The sequence below is a fragment of the Drosophila melanogaster genome, chromosome 2L (genome assembly GCF_000001215.4).
Source record: "Drosophila melanogaster chromosome 2L".
Lineage (NCBI taxonomy): Eukaryota > Metazoa > Arthropoda > Insecta > Diptera > Drosophilidae > Drosophila > Drosophila melanogaster.
Genome location: NT_033779.5, coordinates 4722677 through 4735794, shown reverse-complemented (window position 1 = coordinate 4735794; position 13118 = coordinate 4722677). Strand labels below are relative to the sequence as shown.

Sequence of the window (13118 nt, the reverse complement as noted above, 5' to 3'; positions counted from 1 at the left end):
TAAACTCATGGATTCTATAAATTTTAGGGGCTACCTTCCTTCTGACGAACTTAGAGCCAGATACCGTTTACCTGGTGCGGGCCGCATCACGGAATCTGGCCGGATTCAGTGACTTCACCAAGGTGGAGAAGTACAAGACACTTTCGCTGGAGCCCCGAGTCTCTTCGGGAGTCAAGGAGACCAGAAATATGTGCGTGGAACTGGGTGTGATGACACTAATGGTCCTGATGCGGCCGTTCCTGGGATGAATCTGAATCTGCAGGCGGATGAAGGATGACAGGTGATGCACCTAGCGGAACCGGAAACCAGGACCTTAAACCCCATGTGCTTTGTATAGCTATAAGGCGTGTCCACACGGCGACACTTTTCTGTCTGATTTGCTCGGTCTAAGTAATTTGGTTTACTCTTAAGTTCAGTGCGTTAATGTAACCTTAAAGAATGTTAAGTTTAGTAAGAATTTCTATTACGCTTTCAGTGCTTCGATTTGAATGATATTAGTGGATCACTTATAGGATATTTATATGTATTTAAACAAATCCTCATAGCAGTTAGACATAATCAATGGTTTGCTGGCCTTGGCTCCCCAAAATTATGCAAAACTAAAGCTTTGCTCAACATTCCAGTATATATTTTAACGTGAATTGGAAGTTTTCCCTGCAACTTTGCATCTCGTTGCCAAATCTTTAAGATATAATCAGACAGTTGCCAAAACTAAAAAAGTACATTAGTTTAGTATATACAAACAAATGCCTTCCGTCATTCGATATAACTAACAATCTTTTCAACTAAACTACATAAATATATAAAGTTTTGGAATACCATTAAACGCATCAAACAATTAATATAAATATCAAGGAGCTTAACGACAGCATTTAAAAGTTTTATATGTCACATAATTCTTTTTAATAGTCAAAGGCCAATAAAAACAATTCCACGTGTAAATTTCCAGGGCTAAAAAATACAGAATAAAATATAGATGTAAAAATAAGTTTAAACACTTTGCCACAATACAAATATTATGCAAACGAGAGAAAAACAAACACATATTTTACAAAAGTTATTTATATTCAATAAAATTAAATGTATTTCAGCTAAAGTGGTGTAAAATCTAAACCATAATACCTAGCCAAAGATTTAATATTTTCCAACTTTCGTTTGCCAATTGTGTGTGAGCCATAATAAAAGTTATGAATATCAAACCAGAACCGTTTGTGCTTCGATTTATTGATGTATAAATCAGTAAGTAAATAGAATATAAATATTTTAGTAAAAAAAATGCCTATTAGTTGGCGTAGCTTTTAGTGTTAATTTCTAATATTCGGCTCAAAAATTATATACAAAAAGTACAAAGCATAAAAATGTTGCAAGATGGAAAAACGAGCTCATTATTTTAGTCAGAACTCGAACCAGCCGCTAAATGCAGACTTTAATTTAGAAGATCAAATTATGAGGAATTCACAAAAAATATATAGGTTTAGCTCAGATCCGGGTGAGTAAAGCTTGCTAATAATGAATACATAAAATTAAAATTTTTATTTAGAATACAATAGAGTATATCAGCGGTATATGGCAACCCTCATCCGTGTGCAAAATTCCATGCATAGAAGATTTCAATCCAGGACCACTCTAAAATTGCAGGGCTCACATAGCCGCCTCTCAGCTGGCGGATTCTGTACGAAATTCAATAAATCCGGAAAGGAGAAAAAAAATAAACACAACCAAAGCCACGACCAGCAAAATGATACCTGTAAGCCTTCTTGCTCGAAGCCAACTGATTGCGCCACAAATGATGAACCTTCCTGCCGGGGCAATAAAAGTGCATCCGATAAAAGCCTGAAAATCACCCGCTGTTCCATACCGGAACCCAATAAGTCCCCACGCAGCGATGGACACGAGAACCAGCGTCAGAGCTGTGTGTCCTTTGAAGAGCCCGCGGCCAAGGATATTCCCACATTTGATCTGCACTTCCGGGACACCTCATGTACGGTGTCCCATGATTCCAGCCTGTCCTCCATCAACGTTTGCTATAGCCAAGAGCAACAGAGGGATATTACAAAATCTTGTCCCGCTCAAACGCCGAAAGAGCCAGCCCCTCAACGGATGAAGGAGTCGTCCAGGAATCAAACAGCTTCACGATTTTGCATGAGACCGTTGATTGTGGTGCCCACAGGTGGAGGAATTAAACAATTAAAGAAGGATCAATCTGAGAATTCCAAAATAGTTAGCACAGATCACTCCAAGTCGAAGTCTGCACACCACACGAATAGTTCTCGAAAATCCACAAAGAAGCAAGCAAAGAGTCACCGCCTTATTAAGTCTCACAGCTCTAAAGATTCTTTAGCAAATCGTGGTCAGCCTACAGTGGAAATTGAAGAAACTTTTCCAAATTCAATCTGCACTTCCGATACCCACGAATCCTGTGACTGCAAGAGCGAAGACCAATTTTGCTGTTACTATATACCAGAGGAGCCCCATTGCTCGCAGAATCCACCGCCATGTTCCAACTGCCCGGCTATATGCGACTTATCCAACCAATTGGAGGAGATGAATCGACGTTTGGAGGGCCTTCACAGCCAGGAACTCTGCGATATCCGCACGCAGGTGAATAGCCTCAATGCCAATGTTCAGCATTTGGCCAAAGAGTGCATTCAGAAAATGGATGGCGCCAAAAGGCTGGACAAGAAGACCTCGAGCACCTGTCAGTTCTGTCATGGGCAGTGTTTGAAAATACTTGATAGCTTCTATAGGCAACTGCTGGACTCACTTTGGGATCGTTCCCTGACAGACATAGTAATATCCATATTTCTGCGAGCAGACAATGTCTATCACGTAAATGTGCGGGATCTGAGCTCGGACTGTTCCCTTGGTTGTTACCTGGTCACTGATGCGGCCATAGAGGAGGCCATCGAGTTGGGAGTTTTTCAGAACATACTCACATTTAGTGTAATTGATGTGCGGAATACCATCAAGTCGAAGAACTGCGACTTGGGCATCGTCTTTGAATACCATCATTCAAAGCGGCAGACCGGTGGTTGCGATTCTCCACTTCGTGGCTCCTGCATGGTGGGCAAGGAATATATCGGCAGGGTTCTCGGACTTCCTTTGGAGCAGCTGAAATACCTGTACTCCGTTCCGCGATCCTATACCAAAATCACTGAGCACGACACTAGGAGTGTAACTGGAAGTCAGTTACACTCAGTTTCCACTCAAACGACTTTGATGGATATGCAGACAGAAATGAAGATAAGATATAAGAAAAGTGCCCGTACAAAACTACCATCAGTTTGAAAGATATCAGTTTTAATAATATATAGCAAAAGTTATAGTTAAGCCAACTTACAACGTATTTCTAAAATTTTGTAATAAAAGACCTTATAATTTTAAAAGCCAGCATAGATCAAAGGAAATTCTGATTAGTTTCAATAAAGCTAACCGTACAGGTTGCACTGCCATTTGCACAACCGACGGACCGCATGGCAAATGGTTCATTTGTTCAACGGGCGCGGTTTGTCAATCAGCCACATCAACTGGGGCTCAACTAAGGACCCGCATATGCGCTTTTGGCCGGAATGCCTTTTTGGGGGGGCTTTTTGGGGCAAGGAATAGGAGCACTGCGTTGACAGCCGCATAAATCAGTTGAATGCCAAACGTCGGATTCGGATGCAGATGCGGATGCTGTTGCGTATGCGGATATGCATTGCGACTGGGCGCCATATTGTGCGTGGTGACTTTTATTGCCCGACCGCGCGTTAAATATTTTTCTGTCTACACACATGGACATGGATGCTCCGCTCATCATTGACATTTACCATTGGCCATCGTCATTCGCATCACAATGAGCAGCAATGAGCGTGGCCGTTATTTGGGTGCGGTTCAAAACAATCAGCCCGGCTATTTAATTTCCAAATGAGAGGAGCATTATTCGGCACAGCATGAGTTCAAATCACTTGCCCCATGTGCCCGCCAGCTTTCAATATCAACACTTTAAGTCAACGATTTGAGCGACGACAGCTGAATCAGCAGCGAAGAGAAGAGGACAAATAAATACTGCGAAAAAAAATGCAGAATTCGGCCATTTTAGGCCTGCAACCGCCAATCCGCCAATTCACCAATCCACCGGCAAGTGGGTCAGTTTCGCACGGGCTTTTAGAGCAAATCAACGCGAAATCCGCTCCAGGTCATATGCCACCCGACTCGATGGGGGGGGGGCGAGACCATTCGTGCAATGCAATTTCCATGTCAGCGAAGAGTTTTACCCCTTTTTTTTTCGCCCACATATCTGTTTCCTTTCATTCGGCTTATCGAAAGTTTAGCATTCGGCATTTTTCACTGCAGGCATGAGAGTCAGGCTTTCAATTAAAATCCAAAGCTGTATTTTTACGGGAGCAGATTTAAAATGTTGTGGCTATTGGCCAAACGTTATTTGTCTGTTTATTCACATCACATGTCTTAAGCTGACAATATAAATCCCTTTTCTTACCAAGTAATCAGCATTAACTAAGGAACACACAGCCGTTGGCGATACGAAGTCTTAACAACATTTACCTAGCCATAAATACACACTTAACACGTTTTGTAGACGAGCTGACTTGCATCATTAGGAATTCCATCAGTGCTTCATTATTATCCCCCTTTCCTTTGCCACCAACACAATGTTCCACATTTTCTCCACTTGGTTTTCCTGCGATTTTCCGCTCGTTTGAAGCTGCTTGGCCACGGGGCGGATGCGGATGTCGGTGCGGATATGGGTGCGGATGTGAATGCTTTTGCAACGACCGCACGCCGTGTCAATAAATGAGCGCAAAGCATTAAATTGTAATTTTTTAATTACACACAAAAGATTTAATGACTGCGGTGGTAATAACACACAACAGACGTTGCCACGCCCCCCGGCTGCCCTTGTTACAGCCCTTAATTACATAAAGCCCAGCTAAGAAGACGACTATCCACAGACGGAGATAATAGGAAAATGGCGAAAATTAAATTGTTCTTCTGTGCTCGCCAAGTGGCCAATTAAAGCGAACGGCAAAGAGCAAAATGTCCGGATTTCTTTGCCTCGCCAAGCTGAAGCAACTGGACCTCCAGGGGGTTATGTCCTTTTTCGCACAGATCCTTTTTGCTCCGAGATTTGCGCCCGAGTAGCTGTCTCAGCCTCCACCCCCGCGCCGTTTGCTTAGCAATAAAAATCATTTCCCGCGTTCTAATGATGCCACTGAACAACCAAGGCGGCCAACTAAATTAGCGCCGTCGGCCTTTCAACAGTCGAGAGATACATATATAAATATATACGAGTATATCTGGACATACAGCGCTTCGCTTCGGTTGGAGTCGTAAATAAAAGTTGGTCCACAAACCAACCAACTAATATGCCAGAGTTTGGCGGGGCCACAAATCTTGTGCAAAGTAAATGCATCGGTACTGTTGCCCCCCCTTTTTACACCCCTTTGCCCATTTTCTGCTGGTTTCACTTGCTGTTGCTGAATGTTTTCGTGTGTTTGCTGTTTGTTGCCAACACACTAATTACCGCAATTAATTATGCTGCCTGCGGAGCCAAGTCCGTCCAGCAAAAAGGACCAGCAAAACAGGACCAGCAGCCGGATCAGGATTTGGACCAGGAAAAAAAGGGGAGAGAGCAAAACCAGTACAATTCCCCAATTGTTGGCCCACTTTTTGGCTGCAACTTTAACCCGTGTTTCGGCCTTTTCGTGTGCGGTTTCTAAGCGGTTTTAGCCTTTGTCTCAAAGCGCATATCAAATGATATTGGCCAAATTCACAGGGAATCGCAGAGGAGCAATTTAAATCGTTTAGCCAAACGATAATGATAGCATGTGTTGCTTGTGTTTCAGTAAAAAGCAATTAAACGTTAACAGCTTATTATATTAAAGCCCTTTATGGCAATCTACTTCAGGCGAGTGAGTGAGGTTTAAATAAACATGTTAAATTGTTTCAAAAAGAGGCTGAGGCTGCTACCATGTCTAAATAGGCTTGGTTCCAGCTTAAAATCTATGAAATTTAATAGATGGTTAAATTCTAGTAACTGCAGGGTGTTTTCAAACTATCAGGTACTGAAATAAAACGTCCATTTGCTGAATGCCGAATCACCGAGCGACCATTAAGCAAATCAAAAAATGTCACACAGAAACAATTTCGCAGTGCTCGAGCAAATGGCAAAACATGTTTGAAAATTGAAAATTATGTTTGAAATGCACTCAGCAACAGATGGAGTCTCATAGGTTGGATGAATAAGGATTCGCAGGAGTTGGCAGGACGAGCAGAAGGAGCTGCAGAAACTCCACATTTGTGCCACGTTTGTTTCTGTCAACGCAATGAAGTGCAACATTTTGTATACTGCACACATACTGCGTGTTTTTCTGTGTGTGTTTGTGTGTGTGCCAGTTGGTTTATGCGAATGTTGTGGCAGCACACACACTAAACTATACATATTACAATGTTACATACATAAGCAAGCAAGCAAGCACCTTTGGCAGCAAACTGAAGCCAGCCACTTCATATTGTAAATTTGGTAGAAAATATTTTTAGTGTCGCCAGGATTTCCTGTTTCCATCGTTGTCCTGGCAGGAACTGCCATTGTTGCCCACCTCCTGCTGCCGCCCATCCCTGCTGTTCCTGTGCTGCTCCTGCCCGCTTGGCACCTGTTTGCCCGGCCACCTTTTGTGGTTCCCCCGTGTCCTGGAGTCCGGGAGTCCTGGAGTCCTGGAGTGCTTTTGTATGCATCCTAATGCAATCCTTGTTACTGCGTTTGTTTGATTGCTTCCGCATTGGTGCTGGCCACAGTGTGCTGGCTCCGATTTGCAAGCTTTAATTACTGCAAATTTACAAGTCAGTCAGTAGTGAGTGGGTAAATGAATACACGCACATATCCTGGATATTCGAATGCCAGCCTTAAGTTTTCTATACTAAAGCACGGGCCAGCAAAAGATTGTAAAATTTAAACTTCAAATTAAAGTCGCTATAGAAAGGATAATTATTTTTATGTTACTACTAATAAAACAAAATATTAAATAAATTTGGATCACTGTGCCACTGCAGATTTTCGGCATAATTCCCAAGAAAAAATGTACAAAAAGGCGATAAGTTTCCCAGTTAATTTGACAAACTCGAGTTGGCCCGTGCTAAATTGCTGAAATTCGTGCACCGAGTTTCCATTTAACTTGCGCACTCATAGCTCCATCCGACTCCTATTTACACAGCACATAAACAAGCTGCACGAGCAGCTGCACTTGACTAAACAATACACAACTTATATGCGAATATGCTGGCTGAGAGCTAAGGGACTCCAAATTCGATTTCCAGCCAGCCAGCAAGTTCGACAAGGATCTGGTTATCCCGATAGAGAGAGAGAGAGAGAGGGAAAAAGAAAACAACAATAAGCGAAAGTTACAAGATGGGGAAATCCCCGGCTGGCTGCACATGATTTGGCCGAGTTGTCGCTCAAGCACGCAGCCAATCAATATCAATCGCAATTCAATTTCAGTTTCAACTTGAAGCCAGAAGTCAGCGGATTGCGTCTGGCTTGGCGATTTGAAAAATAGCAGAGTGCACTTTGCGCAGTTGGCAGTAAATTACTTTGGGGAGATTTGTGTGCTGCAACCGGGGAGCGACTGGGGCACATAATGAGCAGCTGCAGCCACTCGCAGGACGATGAATTTGGGACCCTGATTTGGACACCGATGTTGGCGGGAATTCGCAAAGGATTTGTTGCCATCAAACGAGCGTTCAAATTCGCGTGTGATTAATGCGGCAAATGCATTTCAACGCAAAGGATTCGCGCAGGTGGAGCAACAGGCAGCCGATTATTAATGACCCTCGCAAGTCCTTTGCCAGACTGACATGCAAATGGCAAAATTTCCTGAAGCCGAACTTTCGCCCCCGTCAACTGGATGCAGGCAACGCATAAAAACTACTACCGCCAGGAAGTCAAGTGAATGGCAGGAAGAAGGGTCCTTTGGAGGGTCCTGCCGGAGGTAGAAGAGCCATGCAAATAAGTAAGTAAGCAAACAGAAATGTCAAAATAAGGGGAATTAAACAACGAAGTATACTAAGCAAATGACAACAATGAAATGAAATGATAGACAGCTTGAGACATACTTTATGAACAAATTAGTTGACGAAACGAAGTGAGTCATTAAATTATACTCCTGTTGTTATAGTAGAAGGTGGAAAAGGGTATTTCTTAATAATCTACTTAAAGTACAATTTCAATAGCAGAAAGAGATTAATCTTCAGTTCAACTGCTATTCTTTGAGAATTTTACTTATTTCTCTGATCGATTTGCCATAATTATGCCAAACCATTCTGTTCAACTTTTCCGAAATCAGACCAATATTTTAAGACTCAACTGGCCACAAAAATAGTTCGCCTGAAACATTTCAACAAGTTTGCTAGTTTTGCATTTCCTTGCAATTTTCGGTAAAGACTTTTTGTTCTATTTTTGCACTTGTTGTTGGGCCATTTTTTTTTTCCACCCGCTTTTCCGCAAAATTGTTGAAAAATGTTTTGCCATGCAAATATTTGTAAATCAAGCGGAAACAGAATTACGAGCAACTTCCTGGTCTTCCTGTTAGCCAACTCATAAAAAACGAGACTAGCAGAGGTGCGCTAGGGGGATAGTTGATTGCAAATAGAATAATTATAAATATTCTACGGAAAATTGCTAAAAAATAAATTCAAATTTTAAATTATCTGTAGGGCATAAATCACTCAGCTTTTAGAACAAAAAGTCTTGCCCCCTTTGCCACACCCATGAACTCATTGCGAATGGAAATGGACGTGTTGAATGGTCAAAGTTCATCTGGCTCCAACCCCCCTCAGTCCGCTCTAATTGAAAGGGAATCAGAGGTAGGATCCTGCTGGAATATAAGGATGAGTGTCCCAGGCTGTGGGTTAATGTGGCGCATTGAAATGTGCGAGTTAGCTTGTGCCTGTGTTTCGGGCCTGGCGGGCCAGGATGTTTTCCTTTTTTCACAGTTTGACCCTCATGTGTTTGCTTGTTGCGGTCAACGTTGCCGTTGATGTTCTGAACTTTAGCAGGTGTTTGAACTTAGGTGTATTTGCGTTTACGGCCGCAGGATGTACTGCTTATTCAGGGTAGCCGGTGCACCTGAACTGAACCCGATAAATACCTGGGTGGTCCATTGAGTGCCAACTCCAAGGGAAATATGATTCACGAGTGCGAAGGTCGATTGGGCGACAAATGTTTCAGTTTCGGGGCTAGATTTGGTGCAATACAAATGGGTAGCAAAGCTATTTTCTAACAGTAGCAAATGTCTTTCTACTATATAAATCAATTTATGCTTAAGTTTTGGCAGCTCCTCAAATTCAATTTGCCCATCAAACATAACATAAAATAATCAAACACTTAGGTTAAGTGTATAAAAGTTAGAATCATTTTCATATATTTAAATTGGCGCACAATTGGGCCCTCCACCTAGCGGCTACACTTAACAGTTAAAATGTGCAAACATTTTATTTTACAAAAAGATATCCTTCTTTGTCCTTTTTAGTCAACTCTGAATAGTAGTGTCACAAACCTTTATTTAGACACATTCGGTAAGCACGCAAAAGCTGAATGGTATGACGGGCAATTGAAAAGCTCACTGCTATCGCGGTTTGAATGTGAATTCTAGGTAAACTAGAACATAAATTTATTTCAAAATCCCCTGTCTTCTTTTAGTCTTTATGCTTGCTAAAAAATTTCGATTTAGGCGAAGTAAATATATTTAGTTTTTTTTTTACCCCTCGATCAATTGATTCATATTACAGTGTCAAACTTTTCACCAACGGATTAATTTCCTTAACAAGCCAATTAGCTGCTTATATGCTACATAATAGTTCAAGTAGGTCGCTTGTTATTCATTTAATGCGAGGAAAAGCCCCTTGAAGTTTGTGACATGGTCACTTGATTGACAGGACCTTCAAAGGACATTCTGAGCTTTAATTGGCCTCATAATGAGGTCCTGGCATTAAAGGAATTCACGAAATTCGGGATATATAACCAGTACTTACGTAATGCAATGAATATAAACTAGTTAGGCTTCAAGATAATTTTTGTTTTGTAGTTTTAAAAATGGTAACAAATAACTGCTAGTAGCTAATAACTCGGATGGCACTAAAGTTGTGAGGAATGTTGCGGTGGCGATTGAGTTAACTTCCGAAAAACACGGAAAACTGCGATAAAACCGCCAAGCGGCTGATTTAAGTTAGTGGTTTTGCGGTTCGACTACAAGTGCTTTAACTCGGTTTTGATATTCCAAACCAGCTTTGCCTTCGACACGACACACGACTTGCAGAACCACAATTGAATTATAAAGTTTATCGCATGCAATTCGCTCAAAAAAGCAGCACGAATGCATTTTTAACAGGCATCGCTTCACCCACTTTGTGCCGAATTCCTTTGTGCATTTCTAAGCGAAAAAGCAAAACGAAGCTAAAACATTTGTGCCAGCATTGCGAAGTGGTTTTCGCTTTGGCGAAATGAATCCCAGCTGTTCTGGCGAAAGGATGCGTCGGGTATAGGATGCCCAGAAGCACATAGAAATAAAATCGAAATACTTGTGCTCGCGCCGCGAAACAAGGTCTTCAATTAATGGCTTTAAGACTTTGCGTAATGAATGCACTTCAGTGATTAGCTATCGCTATCGTTTTATTGCGCATACGCCACGTGTGCCGTTTAAGTGCTTAGGGAAGTGCTTCAACCCCCAAAAAGTGTATTCAAGCACTAGCTCCTTAAATTTTGAGAGTATTCCTGCAGACTTTAAAGATAACTTGCTAAAATAAAATCGAATAATGTCGAGATGGGACAAAATGACTCGAGGTCAGCGCTCGATTTCAATTCTCATACCCATTCTCATTTGAAGAGCCTTAGAGCAATTGTTGCCGTCTGAGACGGATTTTGGCCGTGCTTATTTGTCCAATAGCCTCGTCGTCGTTTGTCTTAAAGACCGCAGTTGGCAGGAGACACAAAAGCCGCAGACTTTCCCTCAGTCGACATTAGCATTCTGCGCTCTGACTACGCTCTTCAATTATGCAAAAGGCAACAACAATTCGTGCGGCCACATGAAAATTATGTTTTTAATTTTTCAACCCACAAGGACATTGGCAGTGGAAAGGTGGCAGTGACTAAAACAACATTATGGGTTTCAAACGAAATTCACCGACCACTGCGTTTCAAACAACATTAAAAAGTCCGAATGCTGCTGCAAATGCTAAAACACCCAACAAAGAAGGGACAAAAAATACTGAGGGTCGAACAGTGGGCCAAATTGATTCGATTTTATTCAAATCCACATAGAACACCCATGTTTATGATTCAATTTTATCCGAAGTTTGCAAAGCAAAAGCAGGCAAATTTAATGGAAAGTCTAAAGCTTTTAGGTCCATGCAAAATGATTTGGCCTGGACCTGCCCCACTGTGTCTGCCGGAATCTGTTGGCCATCCGACCAGCATCAGCTGGCTAGTGAGTGCCCAGGACATTGGCCAGGACGACGATAGAGAGGCAACCAGAAGTGGGCATCTAGTCCGGGGCAGTGGCACATAATCAGGAGGTTTTCTCTGTGTGTGTGTGTGTGTCCACCATGGATCCGGGGAACTAGCGGCGGGCAACGCACTAAATCGGATTACCCCAGAATTATCCTTGTTGGCATTTATTTTGGCTTTGCCGCACGCACACATATACACCCAGTTGGGATCCGCTGGCGGTGGCAACTTGTTTGCTGGCCACTCAGCTCCATTCCGCATTTTGAAGCACCCGTTCCCCCGAAAAACACACACATCAAAAGAAAACATGCAAACAAACAAAAAACCCAGAGAACAAACGAGCGAAAATAAAAATAATGTCAACTTCCGTTTTGGTTAGCCAACTTTCGGCGCCATCCTCTCCTGTTGTTTTAACTTTAACTTCTCGCTGCTGTTTCACTTGATTTCTGTTTACTTTGAATTGCAAATTTTTGTGTGTTGGGCTCTTTTACTTTAATTCGCGCTTCATTGCGGAGCATAATGAGCCGCCAGTTTTGCCACTGCCACGCGCCCCATGCGTGCCCCATTGTCATTTAGCACGCAAATAAATAATGTAATGTACAAAAATAAAAATTACACAGTGTTCAAATGGATTTAATTTCTTATGGAACTTACTTAAGTGTAAGGAATTAAACGTATTTAACAGAACGAAAGAAAATGGCTGAAAGTTTATTTTAAAAATGGTATTTCAAGTTTTACCGCGGAAAGATCCAATCTGAACTGCAATCGCACTTTTTGGATGTGGCAAGGAGTACAGAAGGCCCATCTCGCACGGGCGCCATGTAAATCTATTAACACCTCACGTCTGGCTGAAGGATAAGACCGCTTCAGACGAGAAGGGGAAGCGGGAAAACAGGACGAAAACCACAGCCAATGCCATCGAGCAAGGTGTGCCTGTATGCGAATGAGTGCGTGAGTGAGTGAGTGTGTGTGTGTGTGAGTGCGGTAAATGAAGCATTTTGGCCAAAACGGCACGTACTCGCAGAAGGCTGTGGGTCCCCTCTCCTTCCCATGGCTTCTACATCAAAAGGCAATCGCTGCCGTAACTTTTCAACTAATTTGCATAGAGTTCTCGACGCCGAACCTACGTGACCATGCAATTTGCATTGGGCTCGTGTCGTGGCTGCAAGTTTTGAGCCAAGTTCGACCCGCTAACCCAACGATAAGCCGGGGTTTTCCCCTGTCAAACAGTGCGTTTAAAATAAACACGATGACAGGGTGCTCGTGATGCTGCCATTTTGCCACTTGGCATCGGGCTAAGATTGATTAAGACGCATCTATTGTCGAACACATTGGCGTGTCCCCAATGCCTTGGCACGTAGAGCGCCATCTCCTAAAGTGCTTTAAGCCAAACCGTTTTATACACCAGGTTAGTGGGGTATAAGGATAAGGATATGGGTACTACTCAACATCCTTCAGCAAGCAAAACAATAAATAAACGAAAAATATATGCCATAAAATCTTTTAAATTAACTAGTAAGTTCAAATTTATATAATTTTAGATTAAAAGTGTATATCATTCTAGATTCAGCCCAGTGAATCGACTTTTCTTTTGCAAGGTAGCAACCCTTCGAGGATTCAG

General features: G+C 42.2%; 2 protein-coding genes across 3 annotated transcripts in view; both read left to right on the top strand.

Annotated features, from left to right (window-relative positions):
• Positions 1-1203, top strand: part of fipi (factor of interpulse interval) — a 59453-nt gene extending 58250 nt beyond the window's left edge. The window contains exon 7 of the mRNA NM_175961.3: positions 28-1203. Coding sequence (NP_787975.1) covers positions 28-248 — 221 coding nt within the window. The 3' untranslated portion in view covers positions 249-1203. The remainder of the gene's footprint in view (positions 1-27) is intronic.
• A 133-nt stretch (positions 1204-1336) lies between these two features.
• Positions 1337-3382, top strand: CG15631 (uncharacterized protein). 2 transcript variants are annotated; one of them, NM_001298677.1, is made up of 2 exons: positions 1337-1489; positions 1551-3382. In NM_001298677.1, the coding sequence occupies exon 2, from the start codon at positions 1567-1569 to the stop codon at positions 3286-3288; it is 1722 nt and encodes a 573-aa protein (NP_001285606.1). In that variant the 5' UTR covers positions 1337-1489; positions 1551-1566; the 3' UTR covers positions 3289-3382. The 2 variants fall into 2 exon arrangements, with proteins under 2 accessions (NP_001285606.1, NP_608855.2); NM_135011.3 differs by having other exon boundaries at positions 1541-3382.
• Positions 3383-13118: the final 9736 nt, after the last annotated feature.

What these genes read in the sequence shown, in the direction of transcription:
- CG15631 (NM_135011.3), top strand. Translation starts at nt 1,369, where the DNA reads ATGGAAAAACGAGCTCATTATTTTAGTCAGAACTCGAACCAGCCGCTA. An exon ending in TAGGTTTAGCTCAGATCCGG is followed by an intron (nt 1,490 to 1,540) that starts GTGAGTAAAGCT and finishes ATTTTTATTTAG; the next exon opens with AATACAATAGAGTATATCAG.